Genomic DNA, 24,047 nt, shown 5'->3' with positions numbered 1-24,047 from the left:
GAAAGGAATTGGGAGGGTTGCTGCAGGCATCCACCGCAATGCAAGCGTCCTTTTCGGAGCGGGCGGCGTGGGAGAGTCGTGTTCATTTCCTAGCGTTCACTCACTGCGCGCACAACACACACACACACTCACTCTCTTCGCAGGTCACAGCACAGACATAACACTTGTGCACTGGCGTCCTCGGGGCAACAGACGCTCTTCGAATGGGCCTGTCCGAACCCCAGAGGCCGTTCTGAAGGCGCCCACGGTGATCGTGCTGTGTGTCGGGTGACGGGACCCAGGCGCTTTACGTGATTCACTGGAGGCAGGCAAGCTAGGTGAACTTCGTCTGCGTGTGGCGCCGACGCTTCTTCCGTCTCGTCTCTCACGTTGGCTGCAGCTCCTTACAATAAAACACAACAATGTCCCTTCCGTGGGAAAACAGAGGCAGTTGAAGAGGCACCCAGTCAAATTCAAGGCGGTGTGCACGTGACACAACAAGCAAACACGCGAGTGGTGTGAGCGGGCACACGGACAATGCCAAAGTGGTGGCGCCGGGAGGGTGGTTCGAAAGAAAAACTTCTCTCCTCCTCCCCTCACTTCCTCGTAAGTGGAGCAGTTGAGTTGTCTTCTGAGGGGTGGATGGGATGCAAGACGCATCACTGCTCAGGGCGCATGCTGTCAGCGCGGAGAGCCGGCAGCAGCTCACATTTTCGGTGCACACAGTAACTGCATTCAGTCATTATGTCCCATATCACAGCACTGGAGCATCGTAATAAGCGGTTTATTTCGCCACAGAGCGCATACAAAAGTGGACGGTGCCACAGTTGTTCATCTTTGAGGTGATGACTTGGAGGTGACACAGAATACAAGTGACAAGTACGAGGAAATGTTATTCCTCCTGAGCATTGACGGCGATCAACCCTAAGAAAGACACATACACACCCACACTTTTATTTTGACTCCACTGATCTTGAAAATGGCGCCTATTAGTGATAACTGATCCACTCCAAATGCACATTCAAGTGACAAGATGTATAAACTTAAAGCCAAAACATTCTTTGAATGGCATGCAACTTCGGTGGCGAACGCACTCTAACAGAACTCACAGCTGGATGTTTGTTTTCCAATGTCATGCACTTGGTTCAATAAAGCTTGGTGCCATAAGGCTTGGTTGCCTTGTCAGGTGCCCGCCATGTCATGCACTGCATCATAAATTCGCAGCAATACGTCGCTCTGATTTAAGTGGTGGTATCTGTTTGCTTAAATTGTTGTTGGCCGTTTCACTTTTTAAGCGAGAGTTGCCACTCCGATGCTAGCAGCAATACGCGTTTGCTTTGCCAGTAAGCCTGGTCTTTGTAAGCTGGCTTTCCCGACGCGTGCGGATGCCATAAAATCTCACATACCAGCCACAGAAGCTTCACGAGTTAAAAAGCTCCTGCCCAGTAAAACGTTCTTCGTACAGTGGAGCTGTTACAGACCAAGTTCTCACCAGAACTGAGGGCATTCAAAGGGTGTGTAGACAAAAGTTACACTGACTGACAATTTAATTTTGTGGCAAAGCCAACTTTTTAGTGAGTGCTGTGTAGCTCGTAACCTATGTAGGTATATTAAGAAAAATCATATGAAAATTGGCTGCAGTATCATCACACCGAGTTTCTCTTGTCATAAGTTCACAGCAAAGTGGTAAACATTACAGAATTGCCCACTGTAGTCAAAACACAGCCATCTACAGAGAAAGTATGGTTACAGAAAATGGCTGCAACCCTTGCGTTATATAAGCTATCCCAGAAAAAATGATATGACAACTGGCTGGTAAGACAACTCTTGTAGGGAAATGAGTGTTGACAGCTGCTAGCCGCGCACGCCATAGAGTTTCATACAACAACAACTAGAGAGGAATCTGGCGCTGCGATCGTACGCCTCAATGGGCGTGATGGGTAGTTCTGGATTCGGATTGGCGCTTGATGGCTTGTGGAAGTTACTATGGATTGCAGGCAGTTTCGTTTTCGTTTTGGATTTACATGAACGCATTTGCCTACGCAGGGTGTCGGGAGAAGCGATCAAAAACACGTTTCTCCTTGAACTGCATGCCTCGCGTGCACTGACGCCGCCCTGAGTGGAATGTTTTATAACCAGAGTTGCGAACTGGGTGGGTTATCAATTCATTGCCGGCGCTCTGTGCAGCGAAGTTGTCTGCGAATTAGGAGTTGCAGCACTGCTCATTCGGCAGAGCAGTGTATTGTCAAAGCTGACGACGGTTGCGAATCGCTTGGAACAGCCACACCTTTCATGCGAACGCCGGCTCCTACGGCGTAGAGCAACAGCACCGGCGGCTGATAGGAACGCAGCTTGATGAATATCACTAATTCAGGCAAGAATAACTTCTCCAAAGGTAATCGGTTTCTTTTTTTTTTTTATGAGCACAAAACTTTTCTTAGTATTACAAACTACAAGTGCCGAAACTTTTACAAATAGTTTTTAAAGGAGTCCAAGTCCTGCTGTAGTTGGCGGCAAATGGCAAACCTGCTCCACAAACCTCCTCAACTCCGCGTCTGCTGTTTATTTAAACACGCGGTTTTATTTCGTACAAAACCACTTTTTGGTCACTAACTTCCTTGTTCGTATTGTAATTTACAAACGGAGAATTGGGCAATAAGAGTTTTTTTGTCAAAAAACACCATTTGCGCAGCCATAGACCCGTTTCGATCCTACGCAATCCGGTTCCAGAACTACCCATAATTCCCATTGAAGCGTAAGCGCCGCTGCCATGTTCGCGTTGACACTAGCGCCAGTTTCCCCTCTAGTTATTTGTATGAAACTCTATGGCACATGCACCAGTGACTGGAGCAGTGCTAGCGGAACGAATGACCCCCACATTTATTGGTCACAATAATATATAGTCAGAATGGCGTGTAGCGTTCTCTACACTCTAACATCAGGCTAAATTTCATCTTCTCTTTCACATTTAAGTAGCTCACAGTGAAGATGTCAATATTGTGGAATACCCATTTGCTGTCAATACATAGAATTTTACAGGAGGGAAACAGCCCAATGCTTGTCCACTAGAATAATGCCCTAGTTCGTCCAAGTTTCATTGAGCCCATTAACTAAGAGGCACGCTCAATCACGCAGTGCAAACAAATGCGTTTCTTTTGTGCACTTCTTCCGAGAGCTCCATTGGTCACCTTTTTTTTTTTTTTTCAAATACGCATCTAAAAAACTTGAATACTTCAAATTGTGTATAGGGACTTCAAATTGAATGGAATAGCAAGTACCTTTCGGGCAGCATATCTGGTTCCAGGATTCGCACACATCTACTATTTTTTGGCGAAAAAAGACGGTACTCTGAGGTTCTGCGCTGACTATACGAACGATTGAACAAAAGCATGAAAAAAGAAATATGGCTGACAATTACGATGCTCCCTAATGTGAAGTTTGTGCGCAGTGCGAACTGCAGTCTTGTTGGTCATGGCGCATAGCTGCTGCGTTTCAGGAATTGATCGCGTGATCTGTGAATTCACAGGGGCACGCGCTACACGTACTGCTGTTACCTCGCAGCGCGTCAGTGCCGGCAATTATGTTGCATATTGTTTTTGAAACTACTGCGCAAATGTCACATGGTACAGATAAGCCATGCAACGAGGAGGACGAAGAACAACCGATGCACGGGCAGCACATAGCGTGTGCTGTGCTTCTGCGTTTTTTGTGAACTTGAAAGAACAAGATGCCTGCTTTCGTGGATCCCTGGTTTTGCATCTCCCTTCCTGGGCGCCACTAGACGCTAAGGTGCGGCTTTCACACACGTGCCTGGCGTGGCCTCGGCATACTGCCCTCCCCCTCACACTTTCATCCTCCACTTTCGTGCGGGTTCACATTCGGTGGCGTCTTCGTTCTCGCGGTTATCTCGTAGTGCGTTGCTGCCGAGGAGCGTCATGCACTGCCTCGGCATACCACCTTTCCCTTCACACTTTCGTCACGCTTTCCTCCTCCCTTTTCTTTCTGTATTCGGTGCCCCCTTCATTCGCTCGGTTACGAGGGACGATGGCACCGTCACACCACCGAAACGGGCGCTTAAGTGCTGCACACTACAAGACTAGCAATACACTGTGGAGTTGCCCCATTCTTCATGTGGCGCGATTTTTGCCATTTCGTCATGCATTGAGGTTAGGCGCACACTGAAATAAAAATATTTATGATTTGCTTTACCATTGTTTTTTCCTTATTTTTGGAGTTTTTCAGTTGCTGCTTGGTCTGAAGGGAAGATTCTGGTATTCCCACACTTGTATATTTATGGGATGGTGGGGAATTCTGTGGCTCACAGGTCAGGTCCCAACAAAAGCAGGTCAGATGAAGCTTGGGCTGCACCCACGCTAGTGCTTACAGACTGATGCTTGTACTCTGTGCCCTTTGTTCATTTCTACTGCGGTGCACTATCTTTTGCACTGTTTTGGGTGGCGGCCATGACATGGCTGGTTTCATGGCTGTGCATGTGAAGTACCATGTGTGGGCCACTGACTTAGAAGTTTGCAGCAAGACACATTCAGTAGCAGATGCCTCTTTGGCAGCCCGGTGATTCTGTCTCACCTCAAGGCAGCGATGAGGAGTGACCTGCACTGTCCACAACAGACAAGGGCGGGAGAAGCAGACTATACGCCCAACACATTCACAAATCATGAGGGAAGAAACTGGCGCAACAGCAGCCCACAGGCAACACCTACTGGGGCGCTACTCTGGGCTTGCAAGTGTTTAAGAAGTGCCCCTTTTAAAGCCACGTCCTAGTTTTGGTGCAGGGCATATTACGTACCCATTCCACTAATTATGGTGTCTGTTCCACTCAAGCCACACAGCTTTTCTTGACGGAGCAGACCCAAAACAAACATTTTTTGCGTCAGAGGGACACAAACTCTGAATTTCACCCTCGGTCTTAAGTGACGACAAAGCCAGGGGCACCCACCGTAGGTGCCGTCGATGCTGACAGCCACAAGGCCTCCGACAAACTTGGGGTGGTGCCGAACGATGCGGTGCAGGGCATCCACGCTCGCCGTGCGGGGATCCACGCCTCTCCGCATGCTCTCCACGGCCTGGTAGCTGCGTGCGGATGACGCCCAGCCGTGGTTGGCACTCATGATGGATACATGCACCTTCCACAATAGTTTCATGTGCAGCAGGCTGGCATTTCTTACAGCTGCCTGTCAGCTCTACACTCTGTACACCCGACCTTATACGGATACAATCGTAAATTCTGCCAAGAGCCTGGCACTGCGAACCTTTGCTTTGCGCAACAGTCAGGAACAGATTCTTTCTCCTGGAGCAGGGACACACGCAAGTTCATTATCAATGTCATTGTCAACAACCATGCACTCCGTGACAGCGTTCTCAACGTTAGCACAACAAGTCTGCAAATCCTTGTTTATTGTTGAGTTTGTATTCAGAAAAGCTTACAGCATCCAACTTGACATGTGCAGTCAGCCCGTGATTGAAAGCGTACGACTCATCACCTTTGTTGTCCAGTATAAAAGTGATTTTAGCACATTGGTGTCCAGCACACATGACCAGGAATTCCGCAGACCTTGAATCACTGTGGTAGGCATGCACCGTGCACTTGTATTATAATTTTTTCGTGGGAAATTACGGGACCAGGGAATAGTCACATATTGAACGGCTTTGTAGCAAACAATATGTTACTATTTAGCTTCTACTATATATTTAATGCGCGAACACTTCTGCATATATTAATTAATGGCAGAGTCACCATTCTAACCAAGGAGCAACAAGAGTTCAATATTTTTCCACTTTTTTTTCTGGGAATCGATACAGTATCAGAAATCTGCCAAAAACTATGTTCACACAAAAACCACTGCATGCTCGGAAATCAATGTGCCTGCAGAAACGCTGCCCATTTCACAGTCAAAACAGGCTTCCAGCACAACTCCTGCCTTACCACCAATAAGAACACCACCAGTGTCCCTGATTTTTTCCAAGTCGCAACGGTAACTGTGTTGTCTAGAAAAATGGAAGTCATTTAAATGTGAAGCTCTCGCATGAATTCAAGGGCATATACACTATAATTCATGAGTACCTCATCTTGATATACCATACTCCATTACTGGGGGTGCGCAAATACAATTGTTTTTTTTTTATTTTGAAGCAAATATAAAGCAAATAGTACTAGTTTCATTCAAATAGTTGTGAAGAGAAGAAAATCTTTAGTCGTTTGCGATAAAAGTAAAACTTACAATTTTACAAGCATGCGTTAGTAATCAGCCCGTAGGAAAATAAAAGGCTCATATACTGTATTTACTCGCATAATGATCGCACTCACGTAATGATCGCACCCCTGAAGTTCGTCGTCAAAATATGACTTTTTTTATTTCCCACGCAATGATCGATTGCACCCTGAACTTGCCGCAGCCATTAGTCGTATGTGTGCCAAGTCTAGACGACGATGGTCGCACTTACGTTAGTTTCCTTCTCTTTCAAAGCGGACATGGCTACAGTATTGCCGTGGGCTTGATGATATTAGCGATATCGGCAAGCGTGAGTTCATTATTGGTGCGGAAGAAACTCTCACTAAATGCACATAATGTACTCATAAAACATATAAAAAAACGCGCTCGGCTGGCTGTGTCGGCAGCCGTGTCTTGATGTCCCACACTGTGACAGCAGCAGCCACCTATTGGTCGACCTGTTCTCACCACACAGCAGACTTGTACCGGCGCGTTCCGTAATTCCGGCGCGTTCCGCAATGAAAACACTGAATTTTGCATCACTCGGTCTCATTCGGTAGTCAGTGGAGTTTTTATTATGTTTTTATTTGTTATGTCTATTATGTTCACGAGACTTACCAAACATTCTGACCCGCAACTTGCGTTTTCTGCGCTGAAACTTTTTCCCGAAAAATTTACCTCGCGTAACGATCGCACCCCTAACTTCGCATCATATTTTTGGGAAAAAAAGCGCGATCATTACGCGAGTAAATACGGTAAAAAGATTCGCATAATTTTTATACGGCAGAAAGCATACAAAAGTTATCCTGCTGCGTTTAGCCTCATTTATGATATTATACTTTATATGTAGTCAACTTTCATCGCACATGGTGACCTCGACCATAAGTGTTTCAGTATTTCTGAGCCATAGGTCGGCAGGCTCACTCCCGTGTGCACTCGCACGCCCCCCACTCACCACTCACAAGTGAGTGGTGAGTGAGCCTCACTGCCGTTTCGGGCTGGTGAGTGTGAGCACCACTTGCGGTGAGCTCCGCTCACTACTCACAAGTGCGAGCATCACTCGTGGCAAGCCTCGGTCACCACTCACGAGTGCTGAGCCCTACTCACCACTCAGGAGTGGTGAGTGCACTCGCGCTACTGGTACTATGTGCTGGGCTTACCACGTTGAGCACTTGCACTAGTACTCGCTGTCGGCTATGCTACACAGGAGCTGCTTGATGTGGTTGCTGCTGCTGGTGCTATCTTATCGTACGCACACCTGCTAGTTAATGGCGCGATTGCATTTAGCTCCGGGAATATGTCGTCACTGCACTCCTGTTATGGGGCACTGTGGAAATAACTCTCCGGTGGCATGTTGATTTATAAAGGGGGGAGGCTGGTCTTAGACAAAACTTTTTTATTTTTCAAGCTATTGAGATGAAAAATTCCAAACAGATGTATTTCAGCATTCTGATTTCAAATATCAGTTTAGATTTTGGATATCGCAAGTAGTTCTAATTTCATACAGATTTCATTGTTAAAAGCCTATCCCCAATTTTTAAAAAAATCTGCTTTTAATGATGCTTCTAAACTGCACTTCATTGCATTGCTTAGCAACCAGGGAGTGCAATAAAAGTATTCCCATGCTTCTAACCTTCCTACAACCAATTGTATGAGGGTTCAAACAACGAAGTTTGAACCCTCATACAATTGGTATGACAATATCAATATTTGTCATCACTCATTATGGCAGCGCTCTGTTAGGCTACTTCACTTTCATGCGCACCTGGTGTCACACAGTCTTCAAAGGCAGTCACAGTGCTTGCCTTGAGGCATGTGATTTGCTGCTGTCCCTGTTTGACACGAGTGAAAACTTCGGCGCTGCTGTTTTATTGCAAAATGCACCTAAGTTTATGCGTTGCGTTATGTTCGTGTATGTTGCATTGATTCCCATAAGCCAATGTGCGCACCTTTCGCAACATGCAGCAAACGAATAGCTCACCTTCACAAGGACGTGATATTACAGTATTTGTCATCATGACTGCGCCCCTTTGTTTTGTCCCCTGGCTTCCACTGAAGTTGGCATATGTGTTCGTGCAGATTGAGAAGAATCATACATTATGTCTGACTCATGTTGGACATAATAAGCGTAGCTCATGTGGAGCTACCCTCGTAAAACACCGAAATTATTTTTCTCCCTTCACGTATTGGTATCATTTGGTATCGGTCTCACTGTGGCCGCATTGAAAATTAAAAAATAAAAAATAAATAACTGACGTGGTTAACAAACATAAAGCAAAGTTAAAGCCCAACACTGTAAAGAAAGAAGGAACCTGAGTGGGAATGTGAAGAAGTACCAGTGGAGCTTGTGAGTGTGTGGGGAATGTGAGTGGTGAATGCCAGTGCATGCGAGTGTGAGTAGCCAATGTGAGTGGTGAATGTGAGTGAGCGTGAGAGGCGAATGCGAGTGGTGAGTGTGAGCATGAGTGAGTGTGAGTGGTGACAGCTAGTGGGGAGCGCAAGAGCGAGTGGTGACAACGAGTGGTGAGCGTGAGCACGAGTAAGTACCAGTGTTGAGGTCTAGTGGTCAGTGTGAGCATGAGTTAGAGCAAGTGGTGAGGGCGAGTGGTGAGCGTGGGCATGGCTGAGTGCGAGTGGAGAGCAAAAGCACGAGTCAGTGCGAGTGTTGAGGTCTAGCGGTCAGTGTGAGTGCGTGAAGAAAAATATATTTTTTTTGAGTGAGTGTGAGTAAGTGGTGTCCACTTTTGCCGAGGTATGCGAAGGTATATATTCTGACCAGTTGACATCACTACATTTTTTTTTAAAGAAAAAAAAAATGGCACTTTCTTAAAGTTATGTCAGTTCTAAGAAGGAAACTTGGTGTATAGGGCAGTGCAAGGCATGAGGAATTCCCGTGATTTCTAAACCCTCCCCTGCATGCCTTTACGGCACGTTGTTGTCACCTCCGCATTGCATTTGCTCGAGGGTCACTGTACTAATGGATGAATTTTATTTTTAAAATGCGTTTGCACTGTGGATGTCCCCACACGCACGAGAATCACCAATATGCGTTTGCAAAGGGCCCATCAAGATGAATACCAATGTACAAAAAGAGCTTGCGCCAACAGTGTGCGCAGGGTTGGTCCGCAGCTTCGAGGGTGCCCCACTATTTCACATCAAGGAAGCTGTAGCTGGGTGTCTAGGAGTGCAAAGCTACACAAGTTTATTGTTTTTCTCATATTTCGTAGCACGCAGCTGGGCTTTCTTATCTAGAGAGTTTCAACTATCTTGAGCACCTTTTTCGCCATTTGGCCGCACATCACTGGAGCAGTGCGGGAAAGCCCGTTGCTGCTAGCAGAGAACACCAGTGCATGTTAACTTTAAATTGCTTCCAGAACTCATTTGAGATGTTTGAATAGTGCTACTTGATTGGAAGCTGAATCGACCCTTACATCATTCGCTTCAGTATTCGACAGTTCCAAATACCTGCACACCGCTCCATATCATGCATACACCACATCAATAGCCTTTGTGTGCACACTACCCTTTGTGTGGTCAAGGCAATATCTCAGTCACCCCTCTGCACAAGCTACACCGAGACCTCTGTGCCTGTGCAGGCTTTACAACCTTTGCTGTCACCCATTCGTCAAGAGCACGTACAAAAATACGTGCCTCCTTGGTGAAAGCCAAACCCCACATGCCAATAAAGTATCCCGTCTGCAGATGCTGCTTCCCCCAACCATATACCTAGCGAATACACCTTTTTGTAAAAGATGACACGACCTGTATAGTTACCAATTCTTGTGTGGGGCGTTGTTTAAATTCCAGCATCGTGTATACACAAGTGAGCTAGCGAACCCATCGACACACTCAACTTTCCCCGTCCAAAAAAGGGGCTATGCCTGCAGATGTGCTCCCCAGTTAAAGGGTTAAGGACAAGGACCTCCTCACCTGGGAAGGTAGCGCATGAGGATGTCGCCGTCTCCCGTGGCCGCTGCCCCTCCCACCTCCTGGTCAGCGTAGGCACCCGCACCGGGGATGGGAGAGTCACCAATGCGCCTGCAGTGCGTCAGCCACGGTTTTCAAAGGGGCTCACCCCACATCTCGGTCAGCCATGTTAGGCTTAGCACAGCACACAGGCAGTTGGCATAGAAGAAGAACATAGAACAGCTGAGGCGTCCGTGATAACAGAGCTGACGTGGTAAGAGATACTGCCAAGCCTAAACAGCCAGGTGGCAATACAATTATGTCATTTAACACTGCAATAGGTCACCGTTACGGCGCTTCTCAGACAGCAGTGAGAAGAAAAAAAAAAAGGCAGCTCGAACGATGCAAAATGCGGACACAGGTTTAGGTATGGCAGATAGGGCTTTCACTGCATTCAACCACAAGAAACAAAAAAATGCAAGGAAGTTCACACTAACGCAGGAGACTTGAACGTAGCAAAGCTGAACGCAACCCTCACGACCATCACGACAGTTTAAGTCCACGATTGCAGCCAATTTGCTTCTTCGCTGCCATAACGACCTTTACTCCATCATTGCTCCTACATATAAAAGTGAGCTTCCTTCATTTTTTTTGGAAGTGATATTCATTGGACATAACCTTGGAGGGGCACACACTATGACGTGTCTTTCTCACTCCCAGCAAGTGTTGCCACAATTACGGCAAACGCTGGAGTTTGTGCAGGCAGCATCAGCAGCAGTACTGTGTCCCACCAAGCTCAAAAGCATTACCTCAACGCTAACTACTGTTTCGCGCAGCCAACTACAGTCTACCTGTCGCAAGACACGACAAGACACGAATGATGTCGTCGGCAAAGATCAGCTCATTGCAAGCTGCCGTGTTTTGGTATCGGCTCCAGATTGCTCAGCTCTCAGAGAACGCATTCTCCTTTGGCCACTTGCCAATAGATGTCGCTTGACTCCCAGCTAACAATGCACCCACTGCTACACTACTATTGTATCTTAATTGGCGTGAGCGTGAGCACGCGCAATTTCTTTGGAATCGTTGTCTGGCTTTTGTACTGAACGACTCTGCCATGGGCAAGGTGCAGGTGCCGCTGTGTCGATATTCGTGCTTGCAGGCAACTGCCTGGCTGCAGCGTAGGGATTTCGTGCATCGTGCCGTCTTCTTTTGCAACCGCAGCTCCACTCTCCGGTGGCCATGCAAAGTTCTCAAGGGCAAGCAGACCATCACCACACATGGTCACTGCCGACTATTCACATCTCTTGACGGCACGGCCGAGCATCGGGTGGTAACGGCACAGACGACGGACGCTGCGGTCTGTTTATTTTTCTGCGAGATGCGGACGCATGCACAGCCACGGCGGGCACTATCATGGCAGTTTTCGGTGTTTCCAGGAGCAGAAACTGCCCGCTAAAGTTTTATGCGACTAGTACCATCTGTATGCTAGCCAGCAACTGACTTCAGGACTCTGGGACTGTCATGCAAGGCAAGCATGGGACAGAAGCAGAGCCGGAACTGACCCGGGTATCTTGTGGTTCATCCCGTTGGTGGAAGTGCCCGCTGACAGCCTCTTCTGGGCGTCGATGACCACCATGCCAATGGTGTCGTGGTTGAGCTCACTGGCCGCCGAAGGCCGCTCCTCTTCAGCGGACAGCTGCTCTGTTGGACGGTAAGGACCACAGCTTGTCCGTGGGTCTGGGACTACATTCTGCAAAGCAAGGGAACAGATCCCAGTAAGTATAAACTCCACAGAGCCAGGGATGGAAGTAAGAAGCGCTGTGAGGCAAAGCAGAGGTGACATCTCGTAGACACTGTGCATAGAGACTACAACAGTCACTACATTAAAGCAGTCACAGCTTACAACAAACCAACACCCAGTTCAAACAGCTGGTAACTAAGGTCCATTATCCCATAACAGAACTTCGAAACAGTGAAGCGTTTGTGCTCTCCCAAACAGATTTAGACAACATGAGAAAGCAGGGAGGTGAACTTTAATGCAGTGCTCTGGCATCAGTGCTAGCAAGGCAGGAAAATTGAACAGTGGTAATCTGTGAGCATTGACATGACAACGGGGGAAGAGGTGCTGCCTTGAAGTTGAGGCTGTAAAAAGTGTTAGTTTTAGAGTGCAGATTCGTGGAGAAGTTAACTGGTCATTTGTATTGTTCTCCTGTTCATAAATGTCTTAAAATTAGGTGGATTCCTTTACTGTTTAATTTCTAATTTTTCCGACAATATTTCTGGTAACTTCCCACCCTTCCCCTGGTGAAAATGTCTGCCGACACCCATATTTTTAGAATTTCGAAAAGTAAAAAAAAAAAAATCCCTGGAAGAACTCCGACTGTAATTTCATATCTCAAACTTAACAAGAAACTGGTGCAGCTTGCACTAGTAGTGCAAGGTTGGAGAAACAGCAAAGATAGGGCCGACCTAGCTTCTTCTGGTTTTGCTACATTTTGCTCAGTTTTGCTAGGTTTTGCAATGTTCTTTCTAGGCTAGGCAAAGCGTTGAGGGGTGAGGTTAAGTTTAGCCAGATTTTACAGGGCTGTTCTGGCCGATCCCCCACACTGACAGCAGATCCCACGGGGAAAGAAGCTAGTAGGTCGACCCCCCAGCTCCACTGTTTCTCCAGCCTTGCACGACTAGTGCAAGCTGCGGCAATTTTTCTGAGAGGCACGACCAAAGTAGGGCAAGTTTTAGTGAAGCCAAGCAAGCTTTCACCGGGCCATCCCGATCGGCCCCCCCACTCACAGCAGATCTGTGTCACATGTTCTCGAGCAGCGACACGATGGCGTTCACGCTGCACTTCTTCCTCGGAAGTTACACGTTTCTTGGGCCAGCACAAGTTTTTCGAGAGTGTAAACGATGTGCTCGGCATTCAGTCACAGGGCGCTGTATGTTGCCGACGCGGTGACCGTCTTAAGTGAAATAGACGACTGTCTCAAGTTAACTATGTAGGCCAGCATCATTCAGGCCATCACGATCCAACCAAGATCTCTTTTCCACTTTTTGTGGTCAACATTGATGTAACAATACGTGTCACACCATGCCTGTGCAAGAAAAAGCACCTGCAAGGTGCCAACATGTCCTCCTCATGGCTCCATTTTTGATGACTGCAGACACGCGATAAACACCTTGCCCTGGGTGACTGGGTGGGTTTGACCTCTGCCCAGTGAGAGATGGGAAGCGGGAGGCCGCGTGGTTAGCGACACAGCTTCAGCCACTTTAGCAACGAATAATTTCGGCCGTTTGTCAACATGCAAGAGTGATGGTAGCGCTGCTCCCGTGGGAAGCCGTACGGCTGGAAATGAAGCCCCTTCCTGTGGTGTGCCCCCAAGAAGGCAGAGACGGGAGAAGTGGGCACCTGTCGGTAGTTTGGCTGGCAGTGGGCCTCCTGCCAGTCCTGCCACATCTGCTTCGAGTGGTTGGTGGACAGAGACTCCTCCTGGAAGCCCATCTCCACCGCAAACTGCGTGGCTGCAGCAGCAACATCACGTGACACAACACTACTACTCCTCACTGCCAGCAAGGACTCAAGAAAAACGACAAGGCGCTCTTACTTCTATGCTAGTACGATGGCTCCAGACAAAGCTCAGAGTGCACAGAGAAACAGAAACTAGCATGCCAACAAACATTGAAAAACACTTAAGATTTGGTAAAAGCTGCCACTGGGTGTCCAAAGATTTGAAACTAGCATGTTGCTGTAATTAAGGCAATGCATACACAGGGTTTGCATCATTTACTTTTTCTCTGCTGCACCTCCTATGCGGGCAAAAATGTGAGACCTGGCACTCTGAGCTCCAAATATGGCAGCTGGTGTGAGGAAGAAGTGATAAAAAAAAGGGCTACAACCTTTTGGCCCAATCCATGCAGGCTGGAATGTGTCCCAGCCACATGACTTGCTTTACAAAAGCTTGATGTGAAAAAATAGAAATAAGCAGTGAAGTACAACAGAAAATTACAATGAGGATTACTGTATCCTGGGAGATGATGTGGTACCTAGCTCTCCACACGGTACCTCTTCATGCTGGCACTCCTCATAAAACTGAGCAGCATCATCTCCTCGACTGGAGGCTCGAGTGGCGGAGGAATTCAGAATACCAAGGCTGGTCTCACTGATGGCGATGTCGTAACCAAAACGCACTGCAGGAAAGCCAGCTTTACACCATAGGGGGGCACACGACGATGACGATGATAAAGCGAGAGAAAAAAAACCCTGTGGTCCCTTGTGCAACGAGACTGTTGTCATCTGATTGCGCCATCATCACATTTGGGTCCCTTTGGGCTTGTTGCCTGGCTGCTGGGTTTGGACTTTGAGTTGAAGCGGACACCACCTACTGCACCTTTAGCGCATCCTCTCTTCAAACAGAGTTCAAATCCTCTCTGTCTATGATGACGATGGGGTGGGTGAGGGGTTCGTTTGCTGTTGTCTGAGTTTGGACATTGACTCGCAGGCAGCTTGCACTTTGCTTGTCGATGCTTGACCATTGATTGCAGCGGCTTTGACTCTGGCACTTCGCCATTTGATTTTCACACGCAAGAAAGCATCGCGTTTCAGCCATCATCGTCATTAGATGGAGGGGATTCGAGCTTTTTGAACACCACCGTGGCTGAATTAGTAAAACGGGGGAAGATAAATGCAGTGACCACAATGCATGCACAAAGCGCAGAATGATATTTAAACTATTTTAATGCGCAATCATTAGTTGACTTGGTAAATTGAAAATGTCCCGCATAAGCAAGAAATGGCACGCACAGAATGGTGCGCACTGCAAAGAAAATCAAATTAAGGCAATTGCACTGAAAACGAATTTGGGTGAATTTGGGATTGGATCAGAGTCAAACCCGGGGCCTCCAGACTGGGAAGCGAACCCGCATCCCTGACACCACTGCAGCTTGGTGACCCTAGCTGATTAAAAGTGGGCCTACTTAATGTGCTGTGGCCTTGAACTTACAAAACATGCGCGGGAGATATACGCTGAAACATGACATGAGTAATTTGGGCACGCTCATTACAGCAGTAGTAATTAGGTGAGCAGCAAGTTACATCCCCTCGTTCCTTGGCTACGCAAACATTGGTACATGACGAGTAATAGGAAAAGGGTGCAAAAGGTAAGCGATGGTGACATCCGGCATTGGGACACTCATTTTCCGCATTCACCGCATCAATGGCTTCGCGATTTCTTACGGCTTCACAGAAGCAAACTGAGTTACAAAAGCCTCAAGAGTGAAATAATAAAGCATCATCAATAGGCACAACACTCTGTGCTAGTCCCAGCACTCAACTCGCCCAAATCCCAGCTTCGCAATGAGTCGACCTCTGCAACTGAACTAGCTTCGCCCAGATTTCCGTGGGTGCGAACAACCGATTAGGCAGCCTCGTGTGGGGCAGTGAGTGAGCCCCGAGACGGACCTTTCTCGCCCACCAGGAAGGTGTGGGTGCTGCGCTCCATGACTGCCCGAGCCACCGATATGGCCCGCTTCACCCGCCGCAGGTCGCCCACCGCTCCCATGGCGTACCTGGGTCTGCAAGGGGGGAGACCAAGCAAGTGCACAGCTGGGGCAAACAGACCTTGGCATCATTTGAGCACCATGCTCGCACAGTACATCACAAAGTGGTCCCGAGTTTACTACGCAGCACTAAGGTCAACTTCCATAGACTGAAATTGTGGCTACAGAACCAAAAACTGCAGCTGACAGTTGCCTCATGGGCGGCTAGCTATAAAAGCAGACACAGTTTGTCTGTGCCAGCAACGAAATGTCACATAAGAGCTAATGTTCTTGGAGCAAGTCAGCCAGTTGCTCGCACCAAGGTGGGCATTGCTGTTAGGCAATCAAGCAATTGCACCAACTAACGAGGCATTGCACCAAGCTGGCCAACCAAAGTAGGGCCCAACTAATCAGTTGCTAACTAAATGCTTTGCAGTCGTGATTCCATAGCATTGGCAAGTGCTGTATGTGCATATGTGGGTGTGGGTCCAAGCGCAGATGTCCTTTACGGATATTGGGCATGCCTTTGTCGGTCAATCTGCCATGTGGATATGTGTCGTGTGTGTGGCCACAGGCCCGGTGCAGCGAATCTCTTTTGTATAGACACTTCAGAAGATGATGCTCATTCACTTTCGAATTTTTGTTTATTTCACACGTACGCCAGCAGGCATTGCTGTGCGCAAAGCAGTAACGCATGAATGCTAAAATGAGGGCCTTTCCACACTGTGAAGAGGGCGAAACTGGGGCTATATTGGTGATTTGCTGCGTCGAATTATAAGGGCAGTGACCCCATCTCTATGTCACACACTCCGAACATGCAGGGCTGGTGGATAGAGACGGTGACATCTCTAATCCATGGCACAGGCCGAAGAGTGCCCAGCATTGCGCAATGGCATGGGCCCCTTCAGTGGCAACGAGTATTCACGACTTGCGAAAGAGGAAGTGGCGGTGGGAAGGAGTATAAACTGGGGCTGTAGCAATATTCCCCCTGTAGACGGCCATGCTTCACTGTGCAACACACAACGTGGGAAAGCCAGCTTACAAAGAACGAAATGAGTCATGAAGACAAAACACAATTTTGTGTTATTCGAAAGATTTCGTGTTTTATAGTGCCCCCAGCGCTTGTCCAAATGCAAACGATGCTTTATTCACTGACAAATTTATTAATCGAAGTTAAAATTTTGATTTTCCCACTGAATCGTGCGTTTTCGTGGTCTGCAATGACATCACAGGGCCTTGTTTACTGTTAGTGAACCTCGATAGCGCCACCACACCGCGGTAAGCCGTTTTCTGCCCTTGGTTTGTTTGTGAATGTATTTGTACCTGGCTTGATTTTGTTTATGGAGACAATCGTTTCGTGAAACATGGTGCTCACTCGACAAATACGGTTATGCAAGACATCGTCGCTTGCATCAATCGGCCAGTGTTGTCTAAAGCAACCCCAAAGCCCTGCAGTCCTGTGCAGCTAAACCAAGCATAGTACGCATCGGTACTTCTATGTTTACGTGTGCTTTCATAACTTCCACTGTTTGTCCCTCCATTCTTAGGGCTTTAAAAAGAATGTACCCCAAATTTAAGCGCAAATAGCTTGTTCGGCAAGCTTATAAGCTCTCCCTAATTTGTGTTTGCTTTTGCCGCCCTCCGCCAATCGCAGAGCTGTCTGGTATGACATCATAGGTTCTATTGTGGGAATTGAGCTCGTGGGTCGCACGGCCATTCCCTTTTTTCCTAACTAGGTAGCTTATTAGAGCGAAGTTTACGTTTAAAGTGGTGTCAGTACGATTATAACGAGGCAATCTTTTGCATGAACCAAATTTGTGTTTTCTCTTCATGGCTCCTTTAAACCAGTCCCCTTAAGGTCAGCTTCACCTTTAGATGCGAGTGCTTTGCTGGGAATTCATTTTCCTGAGGGCATCATAAGCCATCTTATATCAAAATATGGAAGCCCTAGAACGTTTTTTCATTTTTTGGGAATTTTTTCCATATGCTGAAAATTGTTGGTCTATCCTCAGTCCGCTGCTGTAGATGGTCCACTGGATTCTAGCGGACTGTAACAGCCAGCTAGCACGGCATAGCTGGCAAGTCTTTCGCTTGGCGAATAAGAGGACAAAGGTTCCGTGGAAGCTTCGGCAGCGTTTTTTTTTAAACCAGCTTGGAAGGAACTTCACACAGACCGAGGTGAAATCCAGTTTGCTAGGCTAGTGGTGATAAAGACGCAGTAGTTTGCTGCCGATTACTTGGGAGCTGGATGCTGGCTGGCCACTGCTGGCATTCTCTGGAGTTGGAGCTACATAGAGTTGTTCTATACACCTCCCTGTGGGGGCTAGCTGTACAGAAGAACTCTACCACTCCCTACCACCATGGCAATCAAAGCCCGCTATTTCCAGTCAGCTCGCCACACATGCATGCTCTTTTCCTCAGTGCTGCAAAGCTACAGGTGCTCTGGAACAAGGGCTCCTCTCACTTCGGAAGACGAAGATCTATTTCTGCCATTAGGCTTTCGCTCCTACTCCTCCTCTTCATTGCATGGAGGGTGGCATCGATAAAACTGAGGTGGTAAGTCAGTGTCAGGCACCACCAAGAGTCAAGGTGATGGAGCTCAGCTTTTAGAGAGGACTTCAGTACCTAGAGCTAACTCAGTGATGATAAATTTAGGCTTTAGATGAATAGGATTTCATTCATTTAATATCATTTTTTAATGAGCCTAACAAATTTCTTCATCTCACCAAGGTCTTTTTAACTGGAACGCACTGCATACAGGGTCTAGAAGCGCTTCTTAAAAAACTTGAAAGAAAATCTTGTCAGGACAGCGTGCAATTTGTGCTCAGATTTCACACAAAGACGGCATTATTTTATGGTCTAATAGCGACGTCAACGCCAAGAAAGGTGACAGCACTTACCAGTTAACAAGTAACTACAGGTAAAGCAAAATAAAAGTCTCCTTGTGTCTACTTCAGCGTCTTTTGCCTCACCCACATTTTTTTCTCTATGATCATTTGGTGGAGTTCTCTGTTGGCACACAGATGAAACTTGAGGCATTAAGCTCTGATGAGAACAGAAAGCCCTACTTGGGCACATGCAGAAAGAAACGCCCACATAGAGAAGGGTAGCCGTTAGTAAACTGCAAAGTAACTCAGGAACTGTTGCCTCGGTGCTGAGCACTAGAAACCCAAACCCACAATGTCCTGACAGGCAAGTTCACAGCTGGGAACAGCAGTCTTTACAGTGGTCACTTGCGCTCCAGTTTAAACACAATGCACTCTGGAGGATTCTCTCTGTTTGATGCAACCAGTACTTATTCAGTCGCCAAAGACGGCCCAGTGGCTCCGGCAAATCAAGTCGGTAGCCACGACAGGGCACCCCTTTTACTGCTTTTGGCTGATACAACAACTGCAACACAGATGGACATTCTTTGAATATGCACAGCTACCTTGCTGTCGCAACTGGTTCATTGTTCTCATCGCAACGAAGGTGGGCCTCAACACATTGCCTTACTATTCAGATGCTGGTTCAAGACTGAAACACACGCAAGTCTACCACAGTCTGTTTAATGGTACTGACTTGATACGGCAGTATGCATGCAAATGTCAGAGCACATACCGTCACAGCTCGAGTGGTGGTGATACAGCATTTTAAAGCATTCCACCAGAGAAGCAAGCACTCAGGTTGCGCTTCAATTGCCAACAGTTTGGACATGGTGGTGGAGAGCCAATAATTAGTAGAATGCCTGATTTTTCATTCGCCAGTTGTTGTTGATGTCCTTCAGTGGGAAAGTATTACCAAGCAGGTGGCTCCTAAAGTACTCTCGAATGCATCCTTCATACAAGTGCCACAGCAGTGCAAAGATACAGCATTAAGCAGTGCTGACTTAAAATTTTACTTCGAGTTTTTCCCGCGCAGCGTATGATAGGCGGTGAGAAAGAGAAGAAAGTAGGGAGAGAGGGGCTCCCAGAGCACAGACGGTTACGAAACCGATAGGCTTTCAAGTCTACAGGTATGCATGCAGTCCAGTGGCGTGCAGAAAGTCCATCAGCGACCTGCACTAGTACTTATATTCCTGCGCCCAGCGGTTGTAGTCATCCGGTTTATCCCACCGGAGACCAACCTTTCTGAGCGCATCGTCTCGAGCTGTCCTTGTTCCCGCGCACGCGTCCACAAAAGATGCTTGGCATCAGCTTCAACCGCTGGAGCCGGACACTTGGGACACGATCCTGGGTCGTCTTGTGAGTGCCCCCAAATCCAAGTGACTGAAGGTGTGAGGGCCACCGCAGCCCGAAGCCTCCCGAGAGGCACTTGCTCCACCCGGGAAAGATTAGGGGGCAGGGAGCAGACACACGGGGGAACTAGGGCACGAGTGTCCCTTCTCGGGAGAGATTTCCGGGCTAAAAGACGGGATCACAAGGAAGGGGGATAGGGGAGGATTCAGGGGGGGAAGAAGAGCGGGAAATATAGTCCACTAACTGATGCAGTATATTCTGACCGTGCCCCTGTACCAAATGTACACAGATCATTAGCTCTGATGTTCTGTGGAGGCTGTGAATCTGCTGGCAGATCAGAGGTGTCTTCTTTACTTGCTTCAGATGCTTCACAGCACTGAGCGAGTCTGCATATATATGCACCTCTGTGATGTTATGGAGTGCACTTGCAGCATTGACTGCGTCATGTACAGCCTGGAGCTCCAGTAGCAGCGGGTCCGGAGTGTCGGTAGTGTAACAGCGCGAGCCTTTGATTTCCAGGTGCGTGGCACTGACGAAAGCAGTCCGTACTCCGTCCGGCAGAAGAGCTGCGTCTGTGTACAGTACGCAGTGGCCGTCAGGGACTGTGGTATCGGAGGTTGGCGCTGGCTGGTCACGGCGACCAAGCTTCGTCGACTTATTGGTTGTCATTGTCGTGTACCGCCACGGTGGAAGCTCGTCTAAGGTTGAAGTGACGGGGGACTCATGACAAAAATGGGAATGAAGCGCTGCGACCACTGGAATATACAAACGCTTGAGCTTCCTTCCTTCTTCGCGCTGGTTTATAAGCTCCGTTATAGTATTGAGCTGGGCATGCTCATGTAAGGTGGGTATCGGGGTAAAACGAGGAAGTGCCGTGATGGTGCGCATGGCTTCTCTGTTTACAGTCTCAAGTTGCGCCCATTGTTGCATGGTAAGTCTGTGAAGTTGTGCCTGGTAGAGTAGCCGCGGCTGGAGAACAGCACGTACGAGTCTCCTAGCCACCTCCACTACACGTTCCAATCCAGCGGATCGGATCAAGTGCAATGTTGTCAAGGAGTCCTTCCGTGCCTTTCGGAGCCAGTGAATACCAGAACCCGACTGGTGGTTCAGAAGTCCGAGCACCCGCAGCTCTTCTTTGGCTGGTATGGCAGCTGAACCAATTTTAAGTTGAAAGTTAGCCATGGAGGCTAACTTCCTTCCTGACTTATTAGCCACTTGTACGTAGCACCACTTCTCAGCTAAAATTTCTGAACCGGCTGATTCCACAAAGGCACGAAAAACATCTGGGGCTTTCTGGAGGCGACGGCACTGTAAACCGAGGTCACGGGATTTGCACAGGAGCTTGTAAAGCAGGTGATGCTCTCTTAGAGCAGCAATCAACAGAATAACTGGACAAGGAAAACACCTGTTTGCACAGTTTTAAGTCTTGTATTCTAAAGAGCTAATACAAAAGCAAGGGGTAATGCAGACAAGCACCATATAAATATTGTCACACAGCCAAGGATGATGCAGGTTTCTTCAAGGAACAAAGTTTATTGGAGCAAACTTGCGCTCCGCAAAGAACTCGAAGAACACACAAGCGGTGAAGGAGCAGTCAGCAAGGTGACACACACAGGCGAGCATTGCCGAATCTAATGCCACGGCGTTTTCCCTGCGAGCAATTTCTTTCCGCGTGATCTTTTCTAAAACTGTCAGATTACATCGACAAGACTGGAGATCAAAGACGATCAGTCCAGTCTAGTGAAAACAGGGCAGAACACTCTCCCTACCAAATAAGATAGCCTGTGCGGCATATAAAAGAAAGAGAAGGAAACACCCGCTTCACTTCGAAAACAAATAAGACAGCCAGGTGCGGCCAGACACTGGCAACAAAGCACATAAGCAAGAAAAAACAGAAGGAATGGTCTGCGGCAATATGAACGTCATGCAAAGAAGCAGCAAATAGTTCAAACCCAAAGGAAACAGGAGCAAAACCTCAAAGGTGATGACTGGGAGCACTCGTGAAGCACATGTGCCCCAGAAAAACAAATCAGCGCCACATTTGGGGGTGCATATCCAACCCAACCAACCGTCCCAAAACTGTCAGCAGGCGGGAGAGTTGAAGCAGTGTGGAGGAAGAAGACTGACCCGTCAATGATGAGCGCATCCAGGGTGGTCTCCCCGTCTTCGTCCGGGCTGCCCCCGTAACCGACCGTGCCGTCGCACTGGTCTTCCTCGCACTGCGAGCAGCCCTGCTCCACAGCGTCCAGGGCTGTGCCATTCTCAACGGTCAGCACATGCCACGCTGGGTTGGGGAGGAAAAGGGGACACATCATTCCTCAACAGGTTGGAGGTAGCTGAGAACGAGTGAGAGTGTCTCATTTACAATGTACATCCCGTATGGAACGAGAAGCGATCTTTATTGCTGTTTTAACTTCCTCATCACCATTTCATCCCCAGCCCCAGCAGCCTACTGTAAATTCTCAAACAGGCCTTACTTCTACTTCTCAAATAGGAAAGTTAAGGCTTCATCTCGCATATACCAGACCCATTCCTCTGGCTAGCAATGCAGTAAAGCTGACTGAGGGGATATGTTATGCAGTTGCTTGAGAGCGACAATATGCCAAGCCCTATGCAAACTGGCTTCAAGCCCGAGAAGAGAATTCCGTCTGGAAGGCCCCACCCATTTGGAGAATTCTATTTGGAAGACTTTGAGACCTGCGTTAAGCTATAACCGTAAACGTGCCAGCACCTTTGTTACTCTCGACGTTGTGAAGGCTCACAACATAGAGAGTATGGCACCATAATGGCAAAACTCAAAGTTTAGCAAAGTACTACCCAGTCCTGGATTTGTGTATTTTTAATCAGGAAAAAAATTCTTCTACTCAAAAGATGCATTATCGTCACTCAGTATCAACAATTGCATGGGGCCCTTTAGTATTTTCTTCTATTTGTTTTAACACATTGTTCAATTCTATTCCGACTCAGAATGGTGTATTAATCTGCATTTATGTCAATAAAATTGCCCGCCTTTTTTTTTCTCTGGATGAAAATATGCAAGAATTATATTAGCAGTAGTAAATGTATATGGCTTCCCTGGGTAATTTACTCAGTGCATAATCGCCTGATTTCAATAAATAAGCTGGTCTGTTTTCCCCTATTGCTGTACCTACATAATTATGCTTACCTTATCAACAGCAATCCAACCCTCCGGTTACAGAACTCCGACATCTGCTTATAATTTACGACGGCCGACTTACATGGCATCCTCGCACCAAACACGTTTCGGCCAAAGGTGAACAAGCTGCTGATGTGCAGCGCAGAATATATGTAAATGTGGGATGTGCAGAGACATTCCCTTTATGATTTAGCGCTGTTATGTGCATCCAGTGATGGAGTTCAATAGCATCTTTCTTTTGGGTAATGCAGTATCTATTCATCGGGTGGTTTTGTGGTTATGTCTTGGGTTACCGGCCGAAGTATGTTGCTGACTTTGTTATTACATACAGGATTGTACTAAGAAACCATTTCAGTCTTGACGGCAACAGGCTGAGCCCCTTCTGAGGCCCGATCTTGTACAAGGGATCAAGTAGCCGCGGTTCAACTGCCCGCAACTGGTTTGCATGCAGACATGGCTTCAGCCACCTCATACAGATATCTATTCTCAGTTCTTTCATTACCCAGCAACGTCCCCTCCGTGCAAGCAATTTTTGACATCTCTCCGCACCCCCCCCCCCCAATGCAAAGATATTTCTGTCTCGATTCCGTAATGGTTTGTTAGCGCAGAAAGTTGGGCAAGTTGGTACTGGGATTAGTGGGACATGTTTTTTAGTGCAAAAAAAGACGGGAACTTGCAGAAGAATACGCGTTTGTCTCGTACCGACTCTTTTGCAAGTTCCCGTCTTTCTTTGCGCTAGAAAACATGTCCCAGTTATCCCTAATGGTTTGCTTGAACACCATAGTCTGCATTTGCATTTCACTGCTACCGATGTTTTACAAAGAGATGCAAAGACTAGGGTAGGAACGTTCTGACTTTTGACAGGTCCTTTTTTTCCATTAAGTTATCAGAATATATATCCTAGGCGGAATTATTGGCAATCATTGTAGCTCTTCAAGAACTGCAGCATAGATTTTCTCGCATTGTGATCCTTTTCAATTCCCTCCCTGTTTGCACTGCCAAAACAGCTGGAAACAACCTAATTTGCCG

General features: G+C 47.5%; 1 protein-coding gene across 1 annotated transcript in view; it reads right to left on the bottom strand.

Moving 5' to 3' along the window:
- Window positions 1-24,047, bottom strand: part of LOC144175965 (N(4)-(Beta-N-acetylglucosaminyl)-L-asparaginase-like) — a 28,794-nt gene that overhangs the window by 2,881 nt on the left and 1,866 nt on the right. The window contains exons 2-7 of the mRNA XM_077705044.1: window positions 21,989-22,145; window positions 15,568-15,680; window positions 13,519-13,631; window positions 11,678-11,865; window positions 10,140-10,247; window positions 4,937-5,070 (exon numbers count right to left, since the gene is read on the bottom strand). Coding sequence (XP_077561170.1) covers window positions 4,937-5,070; window positions 10,140-10,247; window positions 11,678-11,865; window positions 13,519-13,631; window positions 15,568-15,680; window positions 21,989-22,145 — 813 coding nt within the window. The remainder of the gene's footprint in view (window positions 1-4,936; window positions 5,071-10,139; window positions 10,248-11,677; window positions 11,866-13,518; window positions 13,632-15,567; window positions 15,681-21,988; window positions 22,146-24,047) is intronic.

Source organism: Haemaphysalis longicornis, unplaced genomic scaffold (genome assembly GCF_048455015.1).
Source record: "Haemaphysalis longicornis isolate Haplotype H1 unplaced genomic scaffold, Haemaphysalis longicornis Haplotype H1 scaffold_3, whole genome shotgun sequence".
In the NCBI taxonomy this organism is placed as follows: domain Eukaryota; kingdom Metazoa; phylum Arthropoda; class Arachnida; order Ixodida; family Ixodidae; genus Haemaphysalis; species Haemaphysalis longicornis.
This window is presented reverse-complemented; position numbering and strand designations above follow the sequence as displayed.